At 47.7% G+C, this 26,408-nt stretch overlaps 1 protein-coding gene across 5 annotated transcripts in view; it reads left to right on the top strand.

The window, feature by feature from the left end:
- The window catches only part of MADD (MAP kinase activating death domain), a 39,702-nt gene that overhangs the window by 10,799 nt on the left and 2,495 nt on the right, over positions 1-26,408 (top strand). Inside the window, exons 11-35 of one of the 5 annotated variants that reach the window (XM_044919733.1) lie at positions 188-291; positions 381-571; positions 949-1,202; positions 1,449-1,588; positions 2,364-2,465; positions 3,748-3,807; positions 4,148-4,250; positions 4,613-4,799; positions 4,896-5,046; positions 5,567-5,773; positions 7,519-7,572; positions 8,548-8,648; positions 9,170-9,253; positions 9,596-9,754; positions 12,628-12,736; positions 13,015-13,077; positions 13,309-13,429; positions 13,534-13,639; positions 15,761-15,871; positions 17,498-17,605; positions 22,715-22,879; positions 23,117-23,189; positions 23,317-23,423; positions 25,393-25,401; positions 25,596-25,665. In XM_044919733.1, coding sequence (XP_044775668.1) covers positions 188-291; positions 381-571; positions 949-1,202; positions 1,449-1,588; positions 2,364-2,465; positions 3,748-3,807; positions 4,148-4,250; positions 4,613-4,799; positions 4,896-5,046; positions 5,567-5,773; positions 7,519-7,572; positions 8,548-8,648; positions 9,170-9,253; positions 9,596-9,754; positions 12,628-12,736; positions 13,015-13,077; positions 13,309-13,429; positions 13,534-13,639; positions 15,761-15,871; positions 17,498-17,605; positions 22,715-22,879; positions 23,117-23,189; positions 23,317-23,423; positions 25,393-25,401; positions 25,596-25,665 — 2,939 coding nt within the window. Of the gene's footprint in view, positions 1-187; positions 292-380; positions 572-948; positions 1,203-1,448; positions 1,589-2,363; positions 2,466-3,747; positions 3,808-4,147; positions 4,251-4,612; positions 4,800-4,895; positions 5,047-5,566; positions 5,774-7,518; positions 7,573-8,547; positions 8,649-9,169; positions 9,254-9,595; positions 9,755-12,627; positions 12,737-13,014; positions 13,078-13,308; positions 13,430-13,533; positions 13,640-15,760; positions 15,872-17,497; positions 17,606-22,527; positions 22,559-22,714; positions 22,880-23,116; positions 23,190-23,316; positions 23,424-25,392; positions 25,402-25,595; positions 25,666-26,408 lie in introns of those variants that run through there. The other 4 variants (XM_021685422.1, XM_044919734.1, XM_021685421.1 and 1 more) reach the window with 4 other exon arrangements.

The raw sequence follows: 26,408 nt of genomic DNA, 5'->3' as shown, positions 1-26,408 counted from the left end.
TTCATTCTTTTTTATGGCTGAGTAATATTCCTGTATGTGTGTGTGTGTGTGTGTGTGTGTGTGTGTGTGTATATGAGAGTCCTTCCTTTTTTATTTTTCCTACTGCTGATCGCTGATTCCTTTCCCTGCCCCTTTCTTCCGTTCTATTTTTATTTTTGTTTTTATTTTTGTGCTCTTCGCTCTGCAGCGGCAGTGACAGCATGGATTATGATGACTCAAGCTCTTCTTACTCCTCTCTTGGTGACTTTGTCAGTGAAATGATGAAATGTGGCATCGATGGTGACACCCCCAGTAAGTGTACTTGGGGGATTGGCCACTCTGGGCAGGGTTTGGGGCTCTGGGGCCGTGTGGTCTGTACCTGCCACCTGGGGTTTTGGCAGGTGTGGATCCACTGACACACGCAGCCCTGGGGGATGCTAGTGAGGTGGAGATTGATGAGCTGCAGAACCAGAAGGAATCAGAGGAGCCGGGCCCAGACAGCGAACACCCTCAGGAGAACCCGCCTCTGCGCTCTAGCTCCAGTACCACCACTGGCAGTAGCCCCAGCATGGTCATCCATGGAGCTACTCCTGTACGTGAGGGCTTGGAAGGATGGACAAGGGTGGGATGTGGGCCATGCTTCCCTTAGAAAGTCGAGGCTGAAGCTGTTAATTTGCCTCTTCACATTCTTCCTGTCTTCGTCGCCATAGGTCTCCCAGCTTAGAGCCTAGGGGACACAGTTTTGACCCCAGAAGGAACTCATCGGGCTTTGTTCAGGGCTTAGCTAAGATCCCCCTTGCATAGTTTGTGGGCACAGAGAACAGGGGTGTCACAGAGATCTTTTCTCCCACATTCCCTTGGGATAGGAGATGGGAACTTGATAGGCCTGGCTTGGCCCTGCTAAACTGAGAATACAGGAAAGTATCACTGGGCACCGGGTGACCAGTTTCTATTTAATGTGGCCTTTAGGAACCTGCCGACTCAACAGGGGTGGACGATAGGGCAGCAGGAGGTGTCTCCAAGCCCCTCCCTACCGTGCCTCCCAGCACTGGCAAATCGAACGCAGACAGGCGCCAGACAGAAATTGGAGAGGGGTCCGTGCGCCGGCGAACCTATGACAATCCATACTTCGAGCCCCAGTATGGCCTTCCCCCTGAGGAAGATGATGATGAACAGGGGGAAAGTTACACTCCCCGATTCAGCCAACATGTCAATGGCAGTCGGTGAGAGCCTGGGGACTCCTCCTAGATGGGTGACTCAAGGACCTCACTACAGTGGACCCTGGGTGAGGGTTAATCAGAACGTTGGAGATGTCTGAATGCTCTGGTGGCCCGCCATCCCAAGGTGGTGCTTTGATCTAGACATAGAAGTTGCGGGAAGGGAGCTGCGACGGCAGTGTAGCGTCAGGCCCACACTCCCAAGACTAGGTACCCCTGCCTGGGGCTCATAGGTGCCACTGTGCATTCAAGGGCTCAAAAGCTGCTGCGGCCCAACAGCTTGAAACTGGCAAGCGACTCAGACGCAGAGTCAGACTCTCGAGCGAGCTCACCCACCTCCACCGTCTCCAACAACAGCACCGAGGGCTTCGGGGGCATCATGTCTTTTGCCAGTAAGTGCCTTTAGCTCTCCTGCCTCTGTCCCATTTTCTCTGCAGTAGGGCCTGGCCACGGTGGATGCTGCTTAGTACTTGAGATGTAGGGCTGGATTGGTGTTAATCGAGCCCCAATCCAGGTTGTTTGGGTGACAGTGAATAAAGTATTTTCATGGGTAAAGGACAGGCACAGATTAGTCTCTATCTTTATCCCCAGAGGTTTCAGTCTATCTCAGGTAAGATAGCTGGTCAACTGAGAAAGAGTCATTGTATTGAACGTCATATGTTTTGTGGAAATAAAGTGGTCAAATTTGATTTGGGTTCTGTAGCTAATACCTTCTTTGCCTGGTGAAGGACTTTTTCGTGAACACACTTTGAAATCTACATGAGGTTGACTTTTGTGCCTAGAGAATATTTCCAGAAATGAGGGGTGGTGTCAGTCAAAGATTGAGGACAGACCAGGGACCAGATAATTATGATTGTGAGTTTTTTCAGAAGCCAGGTAGGGACAGCACCAACTTCTGACCAAAAGTGCATTAACTGTCAGCTTTCCTGCTGAGTTAGCAGTTGATGAGAGACTCGGCTATTACCAGGGGAGGTGGTCAGAGAAAGTTGTTACTGGGTTTTGAGCCATCCTGGCAGTTGCCCTATATTATAGACTTGGTCCTTTCTATGGTAGATCAGAGGTACTGGGATTATGTTTGAAAAGGAGGAGGATGGAGATGATGGTACAGTCATCAGCTTTGATTCCTTATGCTCCTAACTGCTCGCTCTCCCACCCTCCCCTTGACAGGCAGCCTATATCGGAACCACAGTACAAGCTTCAGTCTTTCAAACCTCACACTGCCCACCAAAAGTGCCCGAGAGAAGACCACACCCTTCCCCAGTCTGAAAGGTAACTACAGCCCTCCTTCCGCCGAACCAGGATTCTCCGGGAGCTATTTCAGGCCTCTGGGTGTTTGTCAGGAGCCCTGTTGTGATGACTCATTTGATCTGGCTGTGGCCCCTCATACCGCTTCTCATGGCTTTCATTGCACATGATGGGCTCTGACTGGTTTTCAGACGGAAACGATCTTCGTAGCTGAAGGGAAGGCCCTGTTACGTCATTTAGGATAAGAGCAACTGTGAGATTACTGCCGCTTCTGGGGGGATCCATAATTAATACAGGGATCATCAGCTGCCACCAGTCATCTGCCGGGTTCCTACTGCATGAACAGAGGAGGAACTCCATCCCAGGGAGCTGGCCTGCTGGGGGTGGTTGCGAGAGCCTGGCGGTGTTCATAGAGCCAAGAAGCCTCTTACTTTGGCTTCATGTTGATGGGCCCTGTGGGTGGGCCAGGTAGTATTTGGTTGGCTTCTAAGAGCAGTTAAGACCTTATTTGATTTTCATTTGTGATCTCGGAGCGTCTGAAGGGCTCTTCAGAATTTATTCTATTGACATTTGTTTTCTCTAGCTATTGTGCTGAAATATTTAATTACAGTAGAAAGCATAGTGAGAAGCAGCTCTGTATATATTTTAACTGACTTCTCTCCTCAGTGCTTAAAAACTTCAGGAATCAAAGGAGTGTTCTCTGGTGGGGATGGGAACATAGGGTAGGTAGGCAGAGGGACATAATAGCTAGAGGTGTAGGGCGCAAATTCACACACGACTCAGTAGCTTAGGGGTGGAAAAGTGTTAGCGTCCCTGGCTTTGATGCAGTTGGGGAGGAAAGCAGTTGAAATGCCTTCATCGCGTGCTGATGCTTCACTTCATTTATTGTCCTTCTTGCTCCCATCTGCCTCCCATCCTCACACCCCCGCCCCACTTCCCATGACAGCATCTGCAAGATGGGTCTCCTCTCCCTGCATAGCCGGCAGGCCCTCTGGACCCCTGTGCTAGATGTCTCATGAAAACCAGCAGTCCCTCTTTCATGCATGTGCCTGTGTAGTACCTGAAGGTCCCTCATGTCATTTACCCTGCCCCTGGCTTTTAGAGACCATAGTCTTAAGGATGGTCTTTCCTAGAGCCTTGGTGGTTTCCTGATCTCTTGGCTTCCAGCTCTGAGGTGCCTGAGAACTAAGGTCATGTGCACTAAGCTTTGGGAGAATCCTCAGATTGTCTGACTTACAGCTCCGTTGAGGGGAACAGGGATTGTGGTATCATGGTGCACCTACTAATTGTGTATTTTGTGTCCCAGTATTTGGGCTAAATACTCTAATGGAGATTGTTACTGAAGCCGGCCCCGGGAGTGGTGAAGGTGGGTCTTACCCGTGAGCTGTGCATGATCTTTTTTTCCTAGCATCTTCCGTGCCTGCCTGAGGGCCGTCCTCCTCATGGGGCAAGCAGTATCACATGAGTGACCTGCCTTGCCCCGTCCCCCGTGACGCCCGTGCTTGCCCATGGGCGTGCTGCTGGTGCATGTGGAGTGGCCTGAGTCTCCATCCCCACCTCCTCCATGTTGCCATGGCTGGTTTCTACCTATGTGTGATAACCCGGGGCCACCCTCACCCAGCCCTTCTGGGGAATGGGTGTGGAACGTGGCTCCCCAGGGCGGTGCTGACACAGGGCTACTCTCATTCCTACCTTCCTGGCTATAGGAAACAGGAGGGCCTTAGTGGACCAGAAGTCGTCTGTTATTAAACACAGCCCAACAGTGAAAAGAGAGCCTCCATCACCTCAGGGTCGATCCAGCAATTCTAGGTAACAAATGGCTGGGCTATTTTAGAAGTTCTGTGTTAGAGGTTGCGATTCCTGTACCACTTCAGGGATGCTCAGGAGTGGGAGAGCACCTCTCAGTTGGGTAGATGAAATCAGTTCTTGCGTGCACTGCCCATTCTGACTGAATCCCCACGTGACGGTAGTAGCCCACGCCAGCGAGGAGAATGAAACCACAGTGCTGGGGACGGGGGGGGGGGGGGGTGGGCAGGGGGTGCAGGGGACTTGGACGCCTAGAGACATGGCTTTGTGTTTTGCCCCTGGAGGCAAGCATCTAGTCTGGTGAAGTAGGGGGAGTGCTCTGCACAGAAGCTGATGACCACAGAAGTGGTGTGTGGACCCCATAGTGAGAACCAGCAGTTCCTGAAGGAGGTGGTCCACAGCGTGCTGGATGGCCAGGGCGTTGGCTGGCTCAACATGAAGAAGGTGCGTCGGCTACTGGAGAGTGAGCAACTGCGAGTCTTTGTCCTGAGCAAGCTGAACCGCACAGTGCAGTCAGAGGATGATGCCCGGCAGGATGCCATCCCCGACGTGGTCAGTGTCTGGGGTGGGGAGCTAGAATCAGCTGGAAGAGGGACCTGGACACCAAAGGCAGTTTTGCCAACTCTCACCCCTGGCTTGTTGTTGCAGGAGATCAGTCGAAAGGTGTACAAGGGAATGTTAGACCTGCTCAAGTGCACGGTACTCAGCCTGGAGCAGTCCTATGCCCACGCAGGTCTGGGTGGCATGGCCAGCATCTTTGGGCTTCTGGAGATTGCCCAGACCCACTACTATAGTAAAGGTAGGATCACACTGGCTGGGCCAGCGCCGTCCACAACTCTCGCACTGATCTCCAACGGAAGGGAACTTGTTCTTTTTTTTTTTTTTAAGATTTTTGTTTATTTATTTTGTCAGAGAGAGAGAGAGAGCACAGTAGGGGGAGTGGCAGGCATAGGGAGAATGCAGATTCCCCGCTGAGCAGGGAACCCGATGTGGGACTCGACCCCAGGACGCTGGAATCATGACCCGAGCCGAAGGCAGACGCTTAACGACTGAGCCACCCAGGTGCCCCTAGGGAACTTGTTCTTTTACAAGTTTCCCGGGGCCAGGCTGCTTCCCATCAGGCTTCGGGATTTTATTTTTTAATGCACGTTTGTCTGTACTGGGTATTTTTCTGTCACGAAAAAGATGTCCGCTTTTCTTTCCTTGCACTTCTTCCATTCTCCATCCTCCTGCAGCCTTGCTTCTCCCGCCTCACTCCCATAGCTCGATTCCCACCTACTGTCTCTTTTGACCTCTTTCTGTATTGGATCTTTTCCTAGAACCAGACAAGCGGAAGAGAAGTCCAACAGAGAGTGTAAATACTCCAGTTGGCAAGGATCCTGGCCTGGCTGGGCAGGGGGACCCAAAGGCTACGGCACAGCTGAGAGTTCCGCAGCTGGGACCTCGGGCGCCAAGTGCTGCAGGAAAGGGTCCTAAAGAACTGGACACCAGAAGTTTAAAGGAAGAGAACTTTGTAGCATCTGTTGGTATGTATCACTGTGTTTGGTGTGGTGGAGAGAGGGTTCTGGCTTCTTAAATACCTCTCCCTCCTTTCAATTCATCCAGAATCCTGCCTTTCTTTTCCCCCATGCTTTGCTTTCTAGAGAGGGAGATAGGTCTGCGTTCATTTCTGATGGTATTTCTTTGTACTTTTTTATCCCTTATGCTTTCTTTATAGGCACCCCCACCTACGTCTTAGAGGAAGAAGGGAAGTTTTGCTTAGAAGGCTCAGTGAGGTTTAGTGCAGGGAGTCTGAGTTCTATTCCTGGTCCCTCTTTTTATTTACATCTGAATTTCTTCACACAGTGGAGAGCCATGTGAGCTCCTGGAAGCTGTAAGAAAGTTTATAGATGCATCTTTGGTCTATAAAATTATGATTGTCTGGGCCGGTTTACCCCCATCCAACCATGACACTACCCTCAAATTTGCTTCTCTGGGGGGTGTCCAGCAACCTCATTTCCCTGGGCCCTAGGCCTCAAGGTATAGATTTCTGAATCAGCTTTTCTTTAAACCTTTCCTTACTGGACTTGATTAAGAGCTTGTTTACGTTGAATGTTTCTCCATTCCCCCTAAGGCAGTGCCTTAGTGAGCTCTCTGGGTGACACCTCCACTCGACCCCCTCTGTACTTGACCTTGGGTCATCTAGGTTGTGCCTTTCTTTGTCTGGTTCTGTTTCCGTGGGCATTATGCTTCTAATGGATGCTTCTTTGCCACACCATTAGCAGTTGTCTTGTGCTCCCATAAATGGCGATGAGGCACCAGTCCTTCGTTGGGGAGCTCCCCTTCTCTAGCCAGCAGAACAGTGTCCTAGAGGCGGTCAACCCTGCCTTTCTCCTGCCTGATGTGATGTTCTAGAAAAAGTACCCACCCGCAAATCTGAAGGCCTGGAGTTTTTGTCCTGTATCTGCTTCCAGCTAGGAATGAGACTTTGGGCAAAGCACTTCCTCTCTCAGGGTCTCTGTCTCCTCATCTGGGAAACAAGGAGATCGGATTAAGTAGATACTCAAGTTCTTCCAGGAAAAGAATGCTATCATCGGTATTCTCTTTTCTTTACCCCAACAAATATGCTATTCTTGACCATTTCGTGTTCTCTGTCACCTTTACTGGAAGCATTTTTCCTGATGACTGGCTAAGAATGGGTCACTTGGCAGGGAAGACTGATTTTGGGGGTGAATTGGATTTTTTGGTAGTGGCAAGGAGGGATGCTAACTGCCTGCCTGAGTGGCCTCTGTCCAGTCCAGCAAATCAAACAGATTGGTGCTCATGCTTCCGAACCCCTTTGGCTGGTTGAGGTGATCATCTGTCTTCTCTGGAATCTTTAAAAATTGTTGTTGCCCAGCTCATTTAGCAGAGAGAGCATGGCGTGGTGGAAGTTTAAACTGGTCCTGAGTTACATGATCTCGAGCAAAGTGCTCCATCCTTGTTAGGATCAGTTTCCTCAGGCCAAAATGGAGGAGCTTGAGCGAAGGCAGCTCCATCTCTCATGTTCCGCAGGGTTTTTACTACCACTTTCAGGCTCGGGTTAGGAATTTAGAGTCTTTAGTCTGTGAGTGGGGGAGGGGGGCTTTAGCTCTCTTGATTGTTAACCCCCCAAAATGAAGATCTCTTTATCTCTTGATTTGTAATCCTGTGCCTGAGACTGAATCAGCTTGGGTGGGTGGGTTTCCATTCTGTCTGACCACCCTCTGACTCTGTCTGTCTTTCTCTCCTGCTTACATTGCATCTGGGGTAGAATTGTGGAACAAGCACCAGGAAGTGAAAAAGCAAAAAGCTTTGGAAAAACAGAGTAAGGAACAAATGCCCCTTCCTGTTCCCAAATCTCCCATACCTGCCAACTCCCCAGGCCCAGTTGGGGCAGGCTCCCTTTGTCAGCCCCACCCCAAATTTGCTCTTGGGAGGTATTTGGAATAAAAGCAGGTAGGTGGTATGTGACTCACAGGTATGTGACTTGTAGGCTGCTTCTTTCCCCCTCTCCTCCTAGCAATCAGGCGGTAATCAGGGCGTCTACTGAGTAAAGTCCCTTAGAACATGGTTCCCTATTGCTCCAGAGTTGGTGGGGAGAATGTTTGCCTATTTCAGTGCCCCTCATTGGCTGGTATCTCCCTCACCCGTTAGAAGGCCTGTGGGCACAGTTGGCAGAGATGGTTGCTGTCCCTCCGTGTTGAGTCTGTAGCTTCCCAGCTCTCTCTGGTGGCTTGCCTAGGCACGCTTTCTTGCTTTCTGTCATTCTGTCCTTCTGCCATACCATTGTGGGTGGGTGGGGAAAAAACGAGGGTGGTTTTTATCTCAAATGTAGAAAGGTGTAGGGTTGGGGTAGTCGGTGTCCACAGAAACAGCTGGTGTTTCTGTATCTCGTTGGGCCTGTCCTTTTCTAGCCCCTTTAGACACATTTGTTGGGGAATCACTGAGTGACCTCCGGACCCTCAATTGGTTTCACACTCCGGGGAAGCTCCAACTCTGAGTATAGGGGAATGTAGTTTAGACATTTGTTTGTGGAGCTTTCTGTCTTAGAATGATTTGCTGAGAAATTTCTCAGGTTGTGAGAGAAGGCTGCAGAACCCCTTGAGACCAGGTTTAATTTGTCCTACTTGGGTCTAAAGGCATGTGGGGACTTCTTCCGGTGGCCTGATGTGGAGGCAGTCCCTGGAAAGGTGACTGGGGCTTGCTGAGGTCTGGGACCTGGCTGTGTGCTGTCCCACTCCCCTCACCAGCCTGCCCCTGGCCTTTGTGTATGGAGTGACAGAGGGTTTCCCCTACCCAGGGCCCGAAGTAATCAAACCCGTCTTTGACCTCCGTGAGACAGACGAGAAAAAGTCCCAGATCAGCGCGGACAGTGGCGTGAGCCTGACATCTGGTTCCCAGGTTTGTGACAACTTTGTTGTGAATTACAGCGTCAAAACAACATGCATGCCCAGTGATGAGAGAATGATGAAATAAGTGTAATATATCTACATAATACGATACTAGAATCTACTGAAGACTGTGTTTTCAAAAATTTAGTGACATGGGAAGATGTTTTACAAAGCTACATGCAGTATGATTCCCATTTTATTTTTAAAATGTATGTAGAAAAGACTGAAAGGAAGTATACTAAAACCTTAACAGTGATTAATGTTAGTGGTAGGTTTATGGCTTATTTTTGTTTCCGTATTCTTTCATGTATTTTCTATAGTGAGCATGTATTTCTTTAATGTTTATTGTTTTTTGTCATGCAAGTCATGTATATCTTATATTCAGGAAAAAAATAAACTTCTCATGACCTGTTTAGGGATGATAATAGTAGGTTGGGGTTGAGAAGAAGGAAGAAGATACAGTATTTCTTAGGGAAATGAGAGTAGATGGGACACCGCCTCTAATGTGTCTGAGTTCCCATGTCGTTTCAGAGGACTGATCCAGACTCTGTCATTGGTGTGAGTCCAGCTGTTATGATCCGAAGCTCAAGTCAGGACTCTGAAGTTAGCACCGTGGTAGGGGAACACCACACTGGCATCTTGGGGGGTGGGGGTGTGAGTGCCCCCTTTGGAAAAGGGGGCTGCTTTCTCCTTTGGAGGCTCTTAGTCTCGTGTCAGCTTGGTTCTCACGGTGGAGGTGCTCACCTGGCGTAGCTCTGTGTGCGTGGGATCAGACCCTGAGATTTCACCCAGGGCTTCTCAACTTGTAAAGAAGGTACTTCCAGAGGCTACCTGACGCACCTTTGACGTTCAGTGCCCTTTTTTTTTTTTTAATGGCAGTAGAGAGTTCTAACAGCTGGGCATTTCTGCGAACCCTTCGCTGGGGACTATCCCTTACTACCTTTCTTTCCTTGCCAGGTGAGTAATAGCTCTGGAGAGACTCTTGGAGCAGACAGTGACCTGAGCAGCAATGCAGGTGATGGGCCAGGTGGTGAGGGCAGCGCCCACTTGGCAAGCTCTCGGGGCACCTTGTCCGATAGTGAGATTGAGACCAACTCTGCTACCAGCACCATCTTTGTAAGTTTGGTTTACTAACAAAAGGAGATCATTTCTCTCATGAGAGGGGAGTGGGTTAGAAAAGAATGAAACATTAGGGACAATTAGAAGGAAAAGAGGAAGTAAGGAGTGGATTATCCCCATATATTTGTCTTCAAAGAAAATGTTTTCTAAGGCTTTTTTTAGAGTTATTTTACTCCATGATCTGGGGCTTTTAGGACCCTCTCCTGAATCACTGATGAGTCAGGCTCCCCGCCCAGTCAGATCAGGGCTTCAAATCCTGGGTAGCAGTTATCCCTATATTTACAGTAGACGAGGTGATAGGTGTCCTTGTGGCAATGCCAGGACTCTCCTTTCGTGTCAGTCTGCCTCTTGCTGGGGGATAGTTTGGTTTTATTCCAGCCACTTCCGGTGCTATATTTATATAGCACTTTTTTTGTTTTAGACATTTGTTTGACAGAGGGAGAGAGAGAGAGAGAGAACACAAGCCAAGGGAGAGGGAGAAGCAGACTCCCCTCTGAGCTGGGAGCTGGACGCGGGGCTCCATCCCAGGACCCTGGGATCATGACCTGAGCCGAAGGCAGACGCTTAACCGACTGAGCCACCCAGGCGCCCCTATTTATATAGCACTTTAAAATAGCATTTTATTGGGAGCCTGGGTGGCTCAGTCGTTAGGCGTCTGCCTTCAGCTCAGGTCATGACCCCAGGGTCCTGGGATCGAGCCCCACATCGGGCTCCCTGCTCAGTGGGAAGCCTGCTTCTCCCTCTCCCACTCCCCCTGCTTGTGTTTCCTCTCTCGCTGTGTCTCTCTCTGTCAAATAAATAAATAAAATCTTAAAAAAAAAAAGCCAGTGATCAGTTGGAATTAAAGTAATTCTGTTTAGTCCTTGCCTTTAGACACACTGCATTTTGGTGTATACATACCTCTTTAGGCAGCATTAAGCACTCTGATACACTTGTCACTTTATTAGAGTTGAGAATCAATATTTTTTTTTTAAAGATTTTATTTATTTATTTGAGAGAGAGAGAGAGAGAGAAACAGCATGAGAGGGGATAGGGTCAGAGGGAGAAGCAGGCTCCCCGCTGAGCCGGGAGCCCGATGTGGGACTCGATCCCAGGACTCCGGGATCATGACCTGAGCCGAAGGCAGTCGCTTAACCAACTGAGCCACCCAGGCGCCCCCCCCCTTTTTTTTTTTTTAAAGATTTTATTTATTTGACAGAGAGACACAGCGAGAGAGGGAACATAAGCAGGGGGAGTGGGAGAGAGAGAAGCAGGCTTCCCGCGGAGCAGGGAGCCCGATGCGGGGCTCGATCCCAGGATCCTGGGATCATGACCTGAGCCGAAGGCAGACGCTTAACGACTGAGTCACCCAGGCACCCCAAGAATCTGTATTCTTTTTTAAATAATTTTTTTAAAGATTTTATTTGAGTGAGAGAAAGTGAGAGAGAGAGAGCACAAGCAGGGGAAGGGAGAAGCAGACTCCCCGCTGAGCAGGGAGCCCCATGCAGGGCTTGATCCCAGGACCTGGAGACCATGACCTGAGCCAAAGGCAGACGCTTAACTGAGTGAGCCACCCAGGCGCCCTGAGAATGGATATTCCTTATAGGAGCTTGTAAGTCCTTATCTTTGGTTTGTGGGGTGAATGGAAGATGAAATTTAAAGTATTTAACACTGGTGATCATTCCCACCCTCAGGGCTTTCTGTGTATGTTTCTAATAGAGCAAATGACATCCCTGAGCAAAGGTGGAGCATGAGATTGAGGGTCAGCAGAGCCGTTCGAGTTAATGGACCTTAACTCTCCTTGAGTCTAAATAGACCATTTTATTGAGAGTATTTTAAATCCTTCTAGCGTGCCTCCATTCTGGATGTTAAGGTAGACATTATGGGATAGCAGTCTTGCAAGAAGCCATTCAGCTGTATGCTGCCTTTCCTGGCACCTTCCTGGGACAAATTCTTACTTGTTCTGTGCTGGTGGGCAAGGGCTGTTTTTGTACAATTGAGTTGCTGAGAACAATTACCTAAATTTCTTGGCTCAAAAAAAAGGCTGTTTTAGCAAGAAATGAGTTCTATGAAGTCAGTATGGTCCACTGAACAAAGAACTAGGCTGTGAACCTGTAGACTGGCATGTAGACACACTAATTAGGTGTTGCCTAATAACCTTTGATCAATCGCTTCTCCGCTTAGGTTGTCTCATGAGTTGTGAAATGGGCATGAAATTTGCCTCTTACCCACTTGAAATCTTTTTTGAATGAATAGAAAGTCTAATATTGCAGAAATGGCAGGTAAAGTTAGTGATTTTTCTAAGGGCCAGATATTTCTAAGAGATGGTAGGAAAAAGGAAATTAACATTTATCCAATACCAACAATGTGCCAGGCATTGTTAAGTGCTTTATATGTATTTTCTAATTTAATTCCCGTAATGGTCCTAAGAGGTAGATATTATATAACCTTCCTTTTACAGGTGAGGAAAACGAAACTCAGAGAAGCTAAGTTTTATGCCTCAGGTCACACAGCTAATAAGAGACAGGGATCCTGAACCTTGGTCAGTCTGACTTCAAAACCAGTGTTTTTTTCTGTTGCATCATGCTGCTACAGAGGATTTGCCTCTTATTTATTTATTTTTAAGAACAAAGAGCCTTACAGAGACTAAAGGGTAAAGATAAGCAGAATGAAAATGCAATTGCATGTTTTAGGAGGCAGTAACAGAAATCAGCATTATCAGATTGACTTCTGGTCAAAGCCTTGAGGCAAGCACAGTAGCAAAAGCAGGACTGCTAGAGTGCATGTTATTAACGGAGGGTAATGGGTGTGTGGGCCTCTTAGTGCGCTGCGTGGCTTACTGTGCCCTGTCCGTCGGTACCTTTGTCAGCTGACCTATCACCTCTTTGTAGGGGAAAGCCCATAACTTGAAGCCAAGTGTCAAGGAGAAGCTGGTGGGCAGCCCAGTTCGCTCGTCTGAAGATGTAAGCCAGCGAGTCTATCTCTACGAGGGACTCTTAGGTGAGACACAGCCTGGGAAGGCCTCTTGCACTGGAGGAAAGCTGGACTCAGATGGGGAAGAGGGTGGTACCAAATGGGTAGCTGCTCAGCTCTGTGCTGATCTCAGTGCTGATGTTAGAGGGCGTGTTTATATCTGAAGAAGGTGACCTACTGGGTCTGGAAAAAGCCGTAGGTGAGCACTAGAAGAGACTGGATTTTGGTATTAATCAACAGCCTCTGTCTTTCTGTCTGTCTTTCCTTTCTTGCTACCATGGTCCTTCCTGCTCACAAATTGGCAGGAAGGGACAAAGGATCGATGTGGGACCAGTTAGAGGATGCGGCTATGGAGACCTTTTCTATAAGTAACCACCTTTCTTTGTGTGCTGTGTTCCTCCCTCCTCCTCGGGAGGGGCTGGGCCTCACTTGGAGGAGCTGGGGCTGGTGGCAGGAATGTTAGTTCTGGGGTGGAGAGGCTCACGTTTGCTTTGTCCTAGAATTTGTCCCTTTTATCTGGAGTTTACTCTTTACTTTGGTTTGGCAGCTGTATTCTTTATATGTTAAATAAGCCCCTAGAAAAATTCCGTTCCATGCAGGCAAAGAACGTTCTACGTTATGGGACCAAATGCAGTTCTGGGAAGATGCATTCTTAGATGCTGTGATGTTGGAGAGAGAAGGAATGGGTATGGACCAGGGTCCCCAGGAAATGATCGACAGGTATGAGACTTAGTAAACACTTGGAAAATGCAAACTCAGCCTCTTCCAAATTAGTTCTGTGATCTCCCACCTGAGGGCCGACTTGTCGCTGGTCTCCTGCTTAGGTACCTGTCCCTGGGAGAACATGACCGGAAGCGCCTGGAGGATGATGAAGATCGTTTGCTGGCCACGCTTTTGCATAACCTCATCTCCTACATGCTACTGATGAAGGTAATGTCGATTTCACTTGTGCCTAGCTACTGCTGATGCCAGAAGGCAAGGCTTGTTCCTGTAACCTAAATTCTGGGGCACTTGGGAAGCTGTCAGAGCATCTTACTAGGGCTCTCTTCCTGATTGAAAGTGTGAGGTCTCTCTGCAGCTCACACATGACCCATTTGTCTGAAGCTGCCAGGCTACTGTGCTAAGGAATGTTATAAAGATGATCGGTGATTCCATCCCATTTGTTTATTTTGAATTTTATTTTGTTTTTATTGAAAAAAATTTTGCAGGGGTACGTGAGTGGCTCAGTCGGTTAAGCATCTGCCTTCGGCTCAGGTCATGATCCCAGAGTCCCGGGATCAAGGCTTGCATCGGGCTCCCTGCTCAGCAGGGAGCCTGCTTCTCCCTCTGTCCCTCACCTTGCTTGTGCTCTCTCTCTCGCTGTCAAATAAATAAAATATATTTTTTAAATAAATAAAAAATTTAAAAAATATTTTTAAGTAATCTCTACGCCCAGCATGGTGCTCAAACTCACAACCCCAAGATTAAGAGTTGCACACTCGGGGCACCTGGGTGACACAGTCGGTTAAGCATCCGACTCTTGGTTTTGGCTCAGGTCATGATCTCAGGGTCGTGGGATTGAGCCATGTGTCGGGTTCTGCACTCAGCATAGCGTCTGCTTGGGACTTTCTTCCTCTCCCTCTGCCCCTCCCTGCCCCACTCTCTTTCTCTCTAAAATAAATAAACAGGGGCACCTTGGTGGCACAGTTGGTTCAACGTGTGACTCTTGGTTTCGGCTCAGGTCGTGATCCCAGGGTCATGGGATTGAGTCCCGCATCACGCTCCCCACTCAGTGGGAAGTCTGTTTCTCCCTTTCTCTCTCCCTCTGCCCCACCTTGTGCACTTGCATGCTCTCTCTCAAAATTAAATGAATAAATTTTTAAAATAAATAAATGATCTTTTTGAAAAAAGAGTTGCATACTCTACCAAGTTTTGAATTTTATTTTTATTTATTTATTTATTTTTAAAGATTTTATTTATTTATGTGAGTGGAGGGGGACAGAGCATGAACAGGGGCAGAGGGAGAGGGAGAAGCAGACTCCCTGCCGAGCAGGGAGCCTGACATGGGGCTCAATCCCAGGACCCTGAGATCATGACCTGAGCTGAAGGCAGACACTTAACTGACTGAGCCACCCAGGTGCCCCTATTTTGAATTTTTAAATGGGCTTCCTTTGCTAAGTAGTTTTAGGATGCCAATAGAACTCCCTACAGAATACAATGAGTTTAAAAAAAAATTTAAGTATCAGTTTCTAAAACCTTAGGAAGGATAGTCAGAATTCATTTTTCAGCACTAGCCCTTTATCGTATAGAATTTTCCATAGATGTAAAAAGAGCTACTCATTAAAAAATTAATAGTAGGTTCTAGGTTGACTCGGTTGTACTTGGTTGTTATAGCTGTGGAAAAAGTATGTTACCAAATAGAAGAGTTCTGCTTTGAAAGGGAAACATAAGTTTGGGGTTGATGGGTAGAAGAGAGTTGTTTTGAGAGAGAGCCCTTGAGTTTCTCCTCCTCCTGTTCTCTTAGCCTCTCAAAATATAAAGGGATTAGTTGATCAGACGCAGAAAACACCTGACAGGCTGACTTAGTTTGTTTCAGTTTCTGTTGTAAGGTTCACTCCTCTCTGTTGAACTCCAGGGGTCCCAGTGAACTCTGGTTGGGAAAGGGTAGTGATCCTGAACCCCGGGAAGGTGTCTCTGCTACAGCCGAGCCAGAATGTCGCTACTCTGAGGCCTCATTTCTGAACTATACTCTGAGGAGCCCCAGGGGTTCTTAGGGCCCTTCAGGGGTGAATGTTACAGTATTGGTTGGGGATAGGGAGGAAGTGTCTCCTTGAACCCCAGTCCATTTGAACCAGACCTGCTTTAGAGCTACTTTTCTATAGAAGCCACCCAGAGACAGCCAGGTTTTTCCTTCCCAGCCTGTTGGCAGAATAGACAGTTGAATGTTTTCTCTCGTATTCAGTGTGTGGACTCCGAATTGTCTCAAATGGTAGGAAACTTGCTTGTACATTCCCTCTACGTCATTTGCAAGGAGAGCAGATCCCTCATTAAGATCTCGCTTTGGCTTTCCAGGTAAATAAGAATGACATCCGGAAGAAGGTGAGGCGCCTGATGGGAAAGTCCCATATTGGGCTTGTGTACAGCCAGCAAATCAATGAAGTGCTTGATCAGCTGGCAAACCTGGTAAGCATGTCTGCACCGTCCCCTAGGCTCCCCTCCCACTGTACTTGTCGCGTCGCCTCCCTGGCTGGGACCTCGTCGCCTAATGCAGAGGCTTCCCCACGGGTCATTTCTTGGCCTGTGTATTTTCAAGACCCCAATTTTGAAAATAGGGCTTTGAGTCTAGGTAAGGGTTTAGTCCTTCTGTTCTGGGATAGGATTCTCTGTACTAAAACCATCCTGGTGCAGCCATTTCAGCATGTGGTCTGTGGACTCCTAAGGTTCCACGAGCTGAAACCTATTTTCATCATAGTACTAAAATGTTTGCCTTTTTTAACCGGGTTGACATTTGCACTGATGGTACAAAAGCAGTGACGGATAAACTGCTGGTTACCTTCACACAGTGAAGGCAGTGGTACTGAACCATGCTAGGAGCCATGCAGCGCTCTCTCAGTTTAAAAGAGAAAGAGAAAGAAAAATAGTTGCACTTACGAATGTTCTTGATGAAAGCATTAAAATCATTAATTTTACTAAATCTGATCATTGATTATACATTTTTTTAATATTTAATGTGATAAAATGAGAAATATACAGGAAGTATTTGTGTTGCAAACCAAAATATGATTGTTTCAAGGAAAACCAGTTTGTGACAATTTGAGTTGCAAGGTGCACTGTCAGTTTTGTTCATGGGACATCATTTTTACTTGGAAGAATGACTAACTGTGGTTATTCAGAGTTGGGTATTTATTTGGCAGACTTCTAAGCATGAAGCTTCCTGATATTTAAAGGCTTTGTAATGAGATTGATGATATTAATCAATGTGATTTTTTTATATTCTCTAATGAAGTGTGTCAATATTTGGAAGAGCTGCATTACTCCTTAAACCAGTATTTTCCAAAAGACCATTGGGTGGTGGTAGAAATTCAAGTATAAGTGAAGATCCACTCAAAATGCAAGGCAGACAAACGGATTTCATGTTACAAAGTACAAAACGTTCATTTTGATGGGTTTTCAGATTTCATATTGCAACTATCAGAAACTGTTACTTCTCAAGTTTTGGTGTAATTATCAAAGAAAAATACGCATATTTATCTGGAAAATCTATTAAAATACTCCTCCCTTTTCCAAATATGTATCTGTGAGATCAGATTTTCTTTATGTACCTCCCAAAGCAACATAACACAATGCATGGAATGCAGAAGCAGATATGAGAATCCAGCTGTTTTTTAAAGACAAACATGTGAAAAATGTAAAACAGTGCCAGTCTTCTCTTTTTTTGTTGTTGTTGTTTTGGGAAATGTTATTTAAAATATTTGTATTACCATGTAACAGGTATATTATTAATGACTTTAAAATGAATTAATTTTTAAATTTTTCAGTTTTAATTTCTAATATGGTAAATATCTATAAATATACCCCACATAATCCTAAGGTCTTGGGGGTTGTGAATAATTTTTAAGAGATACAGGGGCCCTAAGACCCTGAAGTTTGAGAGCACGTCCCTTGTGGCCTGTGACCAGCAGATGGCACTGTGCTAAGTAAACTGGTAGGAATTTAATAGCTGAAGTTGGGGTGGGAGCAGAATTCTTGGCCCAGAGAGCTGTGTGAGAGAGATATATGGATGTCCCTAACAGATCTCTCTTTTCTCAGAATGGACGTGATCTCTGTATCCGGTCCAGCGGCAGCCGGCACATGAAGAAGCAGACATTTGTGGTACATGCAGGGACAGACACAAATGGAGATATCTTCTTCATGGAGGTAAATGCTAGTTCATATGTCTCAAAGGGACATTTGAGAGTCACGAGGAACTTCTAGACCTGATACCTGATTTCTCCCACTTAATCTTGTTCATCTTCATGATCCATTTATCATTAAATTGTCAGGCTCTTACGCAAGTAATATAATGGATAATTGACCATCATTTGTTTTAAATAGATGTTGAATACATGATGTAGTCGCATTGTCCGTAAGTCAGGACAACTTAAAATGGTAGGCATTGGGAAGTCTTGCTGTCTTTCTTATCCCCTTCCTCTCAATTTCCCATCCCCCTCACCCCTTCTTCCTATAGGTAACCACTTCTGTGGTCTCCTTTGTATCTTACAGTGGTATTTTATACAAACACAATACAATATGAACATAAGTTCTTTTTCTTTTTTCTTACAGAAAGGTAGCACATCAGATCCATTGATCTGTACCTTGCTTTTCTCATTGAACATATCCTGGAGAGCTCTATGTCAGTACAAAAAGAGGGTTCTCTTTTTTTTTTTAGTTGAAGAGTTGATGTACAATGTTAGATTAGTTTCAAGTGTACAGCGTAGTGATTCGACGATTCTGTACATTATGCAGTGCTCACCATGATAAGTGTGGTCACCATCTGTCACCATACATCATTACGATGTCATTCACTGTATTTCCTCTGGCTCTATTCTTTTTACAGCTGCATGGTACTCCATGGTGCTGCTATACAGTAGTTGACTTAACCAGTCAGTATCTATGTGCCCGCCTGCTGCCCCCCATACACGCGCAGCTCTGTAAGAGCTCCCAGAGGCCATCACCACACCGAAGGAAGAATGCATTGATGGCTTTGACTGACAGGACTCAGACGTATCTCATAACATATAATAGCTCCCCTCCTGCTTTGCCATTTATTTCGTTGAAGAAATGTGCCGCATGGAGTATCTCACATTCTAGACTTTCTGCTGATTGCATCTCTTTGGTGTTAACATGTTTCTCCATCACTTGTATTTTTTATAAGCTAGTAGTTCAACCTAGGGGTTTGATGAGTTTCAGATTCAATATTTTGGCAAGAATACTTCATGGTTGGTGCTGTATGTTGCCTGTTGCCCCATATGGTCATCTCTCTCTCTTAGAGATCAGTAGGTTGAGATGTGGGCAGCCTGATCTGTTGTTCCCTGTGAAGTTCCTCATCAGTCCTTTGAGTTTGCCTATGGGTTTTGTTTTGTTTTGTTTTGTTTGCGATGCAGAATTTTTTTACTTTTTCTTTTTACCCTCCCTCCAGCTCTTGGCAGAATCTTTTTACTTTTATGTAGTTGAATTCGTCTTTTTTTTTTTTTTTTTATAGCTTCTGGGTTTTGAGTCATAGTTAGAAAAACCCTTCCTTATTCCAAGACTGTAAAGGAAATTGGCTGTGGTTTCTTTATTTCTGTATTTTTAATTCTAAAATGAATCTCTTCTACATAATTGTAGGAATCAAGTACAACTCCTATATAAAGTAGTAAAATTAAATAATTTTACAAGTATTCTGTTTTCTTTTGGTTTAGTTGAGTTTGATTTTTACATCCACAGCTTTTGAACGAGTGGTTTATCAAACATGGGGCAGGGGTTCTGCCCTGAAGTAGAACCATGCATGTTGGTGTAGCCGAGAAGAGAGTCATTTTCATGTTACTGTGAAGTTCTAGAATTTGGCTAGGTGTCTCCTCGAGCTGAGGACTAACTTCAGACATCTGCACCACAAAGAGGTGGCAGGTGATTCTCACCCTCTCCTTTTCCTTTTAAAGAATAAATCCAGAAGATTCCTTTAAGTATAGGACTAACTCTCACCACCACACAGGGTAGCCTCATACAAAGTTCCTGGAGTATGGGTGGATCCATCACTTTATAGATGCCTCTCCCTTAAGGTGTCAAATAAGACTGTACCTCACTCACCCCGTTAGCCACTCGCTACGCTTAGCCTGATTTAGCCTTTCACATCTCTGCACAGCCTGCTGGCTGCAGGAGCACTGGGAGAGCGATTGCAAAGACTTTTAAAAATCCCCTTTATTACTTTTTTTTTTTAATTACAGAAGTAGATTAGGGTGCCTGGGCGGCTCAGTCAGTTAAGTGTCTGACTCTTGATTTCGGCTCAGGTCATGATCTCAGGGTCATGAAATCGAGCCCCTAGTTGGGTTCCACACACTGGGCATGGAGCCTGCTTAAGATTCTCCCTCTCCTTCTGCCCCTCCCTGCTTGTGCACGCAAGCGCTCTCTCTCTCTCAAAAAAATAATAGTAAGTTACAGAAGTAGAACAGTATATGCTGTGAAAGTTTCAAACCATAGAGAAGTAAATGAAATAAAAAGTAAAAGTTTCCCTTCACTTCCTTCCAATGCCATGTCTCAGAGGTAACCACTGTTAAAGAGTTTGGCCTGATTTTTAAAAATGCATATTTGTATAAATACAATTTACTTATGTGTAATTTTGTTTCAGTGTTTACAAAAGTGGTATCAAACTACAAATATTGAGATATAATTTGATTTTTAATTTATGACTGACATCTTTTCATGTCTACATGTTACCTAAATCTGTCTGTTTTTTTCTTTTTTTGTTTTTTGTTTTGTTTTGCTTTGCTTTGTTTTTGTTAAGTAAGCTTTATACCCAACATGGGGCTCAAACTCACAACCCCAAGATCAAGAGTTACATGCTTCACCAACTGAGACAGCCACACACCCCTGTCCCTGTTTTTTAAATGGATGATTAATTTTGTTTTGTTTTGTTTTTTTAGCTATTAGGTGTTATATGGATGTATACCATAAGTTATTCAACTAGTCCCTCTCACTTTTTTTTAAATGTTTCATTGAATATACTTGAGAATACACATGAGAATTTCTTTTTCTTTTTAAGATTTATTTTTATTTTATTTTGAGAGCAATGTGTGTGAGCATGCGTTGGGGGAGGGGCAAAGGGAAGGAATCTTCAAGCAGACTCCCTGCTGAGCGTGGAGCCCATCCTGGGACTCCATCCCACAACCCATAAGATCATGACCTGAGCTAAAACCAAGAGTTGGGCACTCAACCAACTGAGCCACCCAGGTGCCCCTTCACATGAGAATTTCTATAGGCTAGATTCTTAATGTGAAATTTCTGGATCAAGCTTCTTATGGATTTAAAATTTGTATAGATTCTGCCAAATACCATCCCAAAGACTATACCAGTTTATTTCTCCACCAGCAGCATAGGCGAGTATGGTACATTATTACTGTCATCTCTCTAGCCTAGAAATCGTTTGTTCTAAATACCTGTCCTGCCCCTCACCTTTACATGGTGTTCTTAAAGGATTATGGAAAGTGGGGGTAGTAGTCTTCATTTTTCACCTGGAGAAAACTAGAGTCAGACGAGGGCTAGAATTCTAATTTCTGCTCAGCTACTATATGACCTTATCCTTCATAAGGCTTTTAGAACCTTGTAACTCTTAGGTAGTAGATTAAACCTGGTAGTCTTGTGTATTCCTTTTTCATTCATTTAATATTTATGGAGCACATACGATATGCCAGCTACTCTGAGTATGTGGTTATAGCGATGAATAAGAGAGACATGGTTTCTCTTGTCCTTATGGGGTTGACAAGCCATTGGGGAAGTCAGCTAATGAAACAAAGTGTCATAAAGTATGATGAGTGTTATGAGAGAAGATGCTCAGGGCATAGGCAGGCAGTATGGGAATACATAGTAGAGGGTGTAGGAGTTGTGGATGACCGCTCAGAAGTGACCTTTGAGCTGAGACTTGAAAGAAGTATGAATTAATGGCTGGAGCGGGGGAGGGGGAGAGTTCCAGGGGTATTTGAGGTGAAATGGATGGGACTCAGTGGTGTAGTGAGAGGGAAAACAAGGAGTCTCACATCACTCCTTCGTTTCTGGCTTGGGCAGCTGGGTGAATGGCGACACCATTTACTCAACTAGGGGACTCAGAAGGAGGATCTGCCCAGGAGGAAATGCTGACTTCACATTTGGAAATGATGAGCTCGAGGTGCTGCCTGTGAGCCATCCAGATAGAGAGTGGTTCAGGAACTCAGGAAGATGGGTCTTGTGTGGAGAAAGATTTGAGAACCATCAGTGGGGTCATAATAATCATTGTTACATTTTTTTATATTATAATGTTACAACATCTAACTCCAGGGTACTTCCTATATGCCTGGCTTTGTTCTAAGAATTCTACGCACATTGACTTATTTAATCTTCACACGAGGAGATGTAGATGCAGAGCAGCTTGTTCAAGGTGACATAGCTAAGTAATGGACAGCTGGAAACCTAACACAGTCTGATCTTAGAGGGAGAGTGTTGAATAAGAAGAGACTGTGAAGGGGGCACCTGGGTGGCTCAGTGGGTTGAGCGTCTGACTCTTGATTTTGGCTCAGGTCATGATCTCAGGGTCATGAGATTGAGCCCTGCTTCGGGCTCCACCCTAGACGTGGAGCCTGCTTAAGATTCTCTCTCTCCCTCTCCCTCTGCCCATCCCCACTGCCGCTCACGCTCATTTGCGTGCACGCGCACTCTCTCTCTCTCAGAATTAATTAATTACAAAGGACTTACAGTATTAAAAAGAGAATGTGAAGGAGGAGTTTGCCTTTTAATTATATCACCCTGTATTATATAATATTTTCTGCGGTGAGCGTTGCCCAAGTGTCACTAATGTGATTAATTATTGAAAAGATATATGCAGAACTACGGCTGAGCCAGTATTAGAAATTGCCTTGGTTCCATATTTTTCTCCTCGGTTAAGCCTGCCGTAACCCCTGCCTCTGCGCTCACCCACAGAGATGGTCCGTAAGGTTGGCACCTGGCGGCGGGAGACGCCCTCATAAGTCTAGAGCATGTGAGAGGTGGTAGACGTTGGGCGAGGTGGAAATTGAAACACTGATTGCTCCCCCTCCCTGCTCGCCGGCTCCTCTCCGTGATTCCTTTTCTTTCAGCAAACCTCCCAGCGGACAGTAGGTCCAGCAGGTCAGTGTTTGTGTCCCCAGCGAAGGAGGATGGTGAGCGGGGGGCAGGGCAGCTGACCATGGGGTGCTCCCAGACCAGCTGCCCCGTGCTGCCCCCGGGGGGCAGGCCAGCGCGGCCCGCGGCGACGGAGGCTCCAAGCACCGGGTCCCCCCGCAGGTGTGCGACGACTGTGTGGTGCTGCGCAGTAACCTCGGGACGGTGCATGAGCGCTGGTGGTATGAGAAGCTCATCAACATGACCTACTGCCCCAAGACCAAGGTGTTGTGCCTGTGGCGCAGGAACGGCTCTGAGACTCAGCTCAACAAGTTCTATACCAAGAAGGTACCAGGAGCTCTGTTCGGGCGGAGGGGGATGCTGAGGGCCAGGCGTCAAGTTTCTGGCGAGGAGGTTAAAATGCCACAGCCCATGTTGAGAGCCCCCCTTTGGCCTCCGGCTGTTGTGTGGGACGCATAGAGCTGTCTCCGGGGCCCGGCGCCCTGGCCCTTGGCACGCGGTGGAGAGCAGTGCGGGGGGACCTGGCAGGTTGGGTGACAGGATGGTCCTCGCCCTGTGCCGCAGTGTCGGGAGCTGTACTACTGCGTGAAGGACAGCATGGAGCGGGCCGCTGCCCGGCAGCAGAGCATCAAACCCGGTGAGAAGACAAGGACTCCCCGAGCAAGGGCCTTTTGTTTGTTTCCTTCCATCCATCCTTCTGAGCGTCAGAGGCCTGACGGTTCCCCAGCCCCCCAGTTAGCTGATGACCTCCTCCCCCACCACAGGCCCTGAACTAGGTGGCGAGTTCCCCGTGCAGGACATGAAGACTGGTGAGGGTGGCTTGCTGCAGGTCACCCTAGAAGGGATCAATCTCAAGTTCATGCACAACCAGGTAGGTGGGAGCGGCAGCCCTGGCTGCCTGGCCCAGTTCTTCCATCTGCAGTAAGGCTCGGTGTCCAGGTCCCAGTGCTTTCCAGTGAGCCTGCGGGCCTTTGGGGCTAGTGGGAGGATGGGAGCAGCTGGACCAGAGAGAGAAATCAGAAGGAGGGCACAGTGACGTTGGCAACCACCTGGAAGGTGCAGTGGGGAGCCTCCGTGGGAGGCGGGGAAAGAGAGGGAGCCGTGGTGGCTAGGCTGCCTCCGTCCGTTAGACTCAGCACAGTGTGAGTGGGAGCGTCTCACTTGGCCCTTCTTCGCACAATGTCTGCCTTCCCTTATTCCCAGGGGGTGCTTCTGCTTGGTGGTTTTGCTTTGAAGAGTCTAGACCAGCTGATCTCCTCGCGTGTTTCTGGTGTGCGTGAAGCCTGTGTGCGTGCGTGTGCGTGTGTGTGTGCGTGTGTGCATGTGTGTGTGTGTGTAGCTTGTGTCTGTCCTATCTGGAGTATGTGTGTTTATTTGCCTATTTCTCCTGCTGATTCTTCTTTCTATTCTTTTCGTTCCTCTGAGTGTCCCCACTCTGTCCCCTGCTCCACAGGCCCCATTCCCCTTCTTTTGACTGGGGACCACTTCAGAATACATCTTTCTCTCATTGTGATTCCACCATAGGAGCTGACTTTTTTTTTTTCTTTCTCTTGGTCTTTTAACACAGTGTTACTTTTTCTCTCAGTGGACATTCCTTAAGCTAATTCCTTTCTGAGGCCAGCGCATCAGCCCAGGTCCGTTCCCCGTTCTGACTCTTCACACAAGTGCCTTCCCTCCCCCTTCCCTGACGTCCTGGTTCCTTTCCTTGAGGCTGTGAGCCAGGTCTGAATGTGTGAGCACCACAGCCCCGGGCCAGGCAGCAGACACTCAGGGGAGGTGACCCTCTGGACTCCGTGGCTTGCTTCCTCCCCTTGCCATTTTAGTTTCTTCTTTCAGGAACCCAACCGGGCAGCTTCGGTGTGATGGGAAACAGCTGCTCAGGCAGTGTATTTCCAGCAGTACATTTACTATCTGTGATTTTAATATATTAAATAGTATACTTGAGACCTTCGGGTCAACCCAAGGAGAGGTTTACTGGAGTACTTTTCTGGAGCACGAAGGTGCCAGCACTTCTTGGGGAGCAGGCTTCTGACTGCCTTTTAGTGCCGTGGCTTGCCCTGATGCCTCACCTTCCGAAGAAGAGATCTTGTTAAACAACAGCCAGCCCCCTTCTGGGTCCCCCGCTCTGGACCGACCCAGTGTCTAACCAGTCCACGGATATGTACAAGCTGGTCTGTAGCTTAAGGCTTTGCCCTAGAAGAGAGATCCTGCAGAGAGGGGAGTCAGGCCCCAACTGATCACAAGAGAACAGCCGTGGGGTCCATCTTCCACCATGAACGGTCTGTTGGAGTTGAGGAAGCATTGGACCCTCTGGTGGAGTCCTACAGGGTGGGGTAACAAACGGATCTTTGGAGTCAGGATGTGCTTGGATTCAGAGCCCAGCTTCGTTACTCGTGGGCAGATAAACTTTCTGATCCCGTGTCCTCCTCTATAAAACGAGGGTCGTACTACACACTGGGCCGTATGGATGTGAGGATTACAAATAGGATTTGGAGGACTCCTGGTCGGAGCTCCTAAGCGATAGCCGTTATTCTCTCTCCGTGTACTTCTTGGGAGAGCCTGGATTTTGTGTCAAGGAAGATATCAACATCTCCTACCCCGAGGACAATCCGAGGGGAGCTTTGCACCCGTGCCAGCCCTCTGCGCCGGAGGAGGATGCATGGAAGGGTAGAGAGCTGATGGGCTGAGCGGGGAGACCCCCGGGGCACCGTGTCCTCCAAGCGCTGCCCTGGGCCGAGGGGATGGGCGGGCAGCCCAGGACAGCAGAGGGGCCTTCGGGTTGGGTTTGACCATTAAAACTAACGCCTTCATTTCTCTCCCATGCTTTCTCCTCCGGCCAGGAGCGGAAGGTACATGCCCTTTCTGCTGTCTTCGCTTCTTAGCGCTTTTGAGTTGCGTGTGTGTGGATTCTCCGGCCCTCACTCTGGGAACTAGGTCTTCTGTGTGGGGGCGGGGCTGTAGCCGGGAGAGTGGGCAGTTGTGGGACAGGGGGAGAGCCTCCGGGCCTGACCCCGCCCTCCCTCCCTCCCTCCCTCTCTTGCAGGTTTTCATAGAGCTGAATCACATTAAAAAGTGCAATACAGTCCGAGGCGTCTTTGTCCTGGAGGAATTTGGTAATTACACTATTTTGCTCTTAGGTCTGGACTCACATGGCAGTAACTCAAACCTCGGCGCTCCAGAGGAGGGACTAGAGGCAGAGAGAAGAACCACCTCTGCAGAGAGGTCAGGAGGCTTAGGAGTGATAGGGAAGAGAAGGGAACCCGCGATGAGCGAGGGGAAGGAAGAAGAAGGAAGAGCGAGACAGTGGCTGCTAGGGAACGGGTCGCCGAAGAGCAAGTGGCCCTAGAGGGGTTAGAGGTCAGAGACGCTCCTGCGGAGGCTCTGGGAGCGGGCGCCACCTTCCCTTCTCGGCCAGCTGGTGGTCAGAAAGTTCTGGGGCAGAGCAGACGGGCAGTTTCCAAGCTCTGCTGTGTTCGTGTCGCCTGCTGAGCTCCTCCTAGCAGCCCGGGACTCCGTCCAGCCACCCCGGTGCCGCCCTGGTGTCCGCCTGGCCTCTGTGCAGGAGTAGGGCCGTGCGGTGGCCTGGGCAGCCTCACTCGAGAGGGCAGGGAAGCCTAGTGGGCCTCAGAGGCAGGCAGGGCAGTTGTCGCGGGAGGCTGGCGGCCAGCCTCCCTGCATCCCCGCAGCCAGGCGCCGACGCTGACCGGTGGTGTAGTGGGTTCTCACCCTGGGGCTTTGAGTTCCTGCTGTGTTTGTGCTTCATTCTTTTGTGCCCCTCATCGCTGCTATGAAAACCTTCGTTCTCCAGCAGGTAAAGTGACCTCGGCTCGTGCTGCCTCCCCCCCAGGCCCCTGCC

Source organism: Neomonachus schauinslandi, chromosome 11 (genome assembly GCF_002201575.2).
Source record: "Neomonachus schauinslandi chromosome 11, ASM220157v2, whole genome shotgun sequence".
In the NCBI taxonomy this organism is placed as follows: Eukaryota; Metazoa; Chordata; class Mammalia; order Carnivora; family Phocidae; genus Neomonachus; species Neomonachus schauinslandi.
Note: the sequence above shows the minus strand (reverse complement) of the source record. Positions and strands in the feature narration are given on the sequence as shown.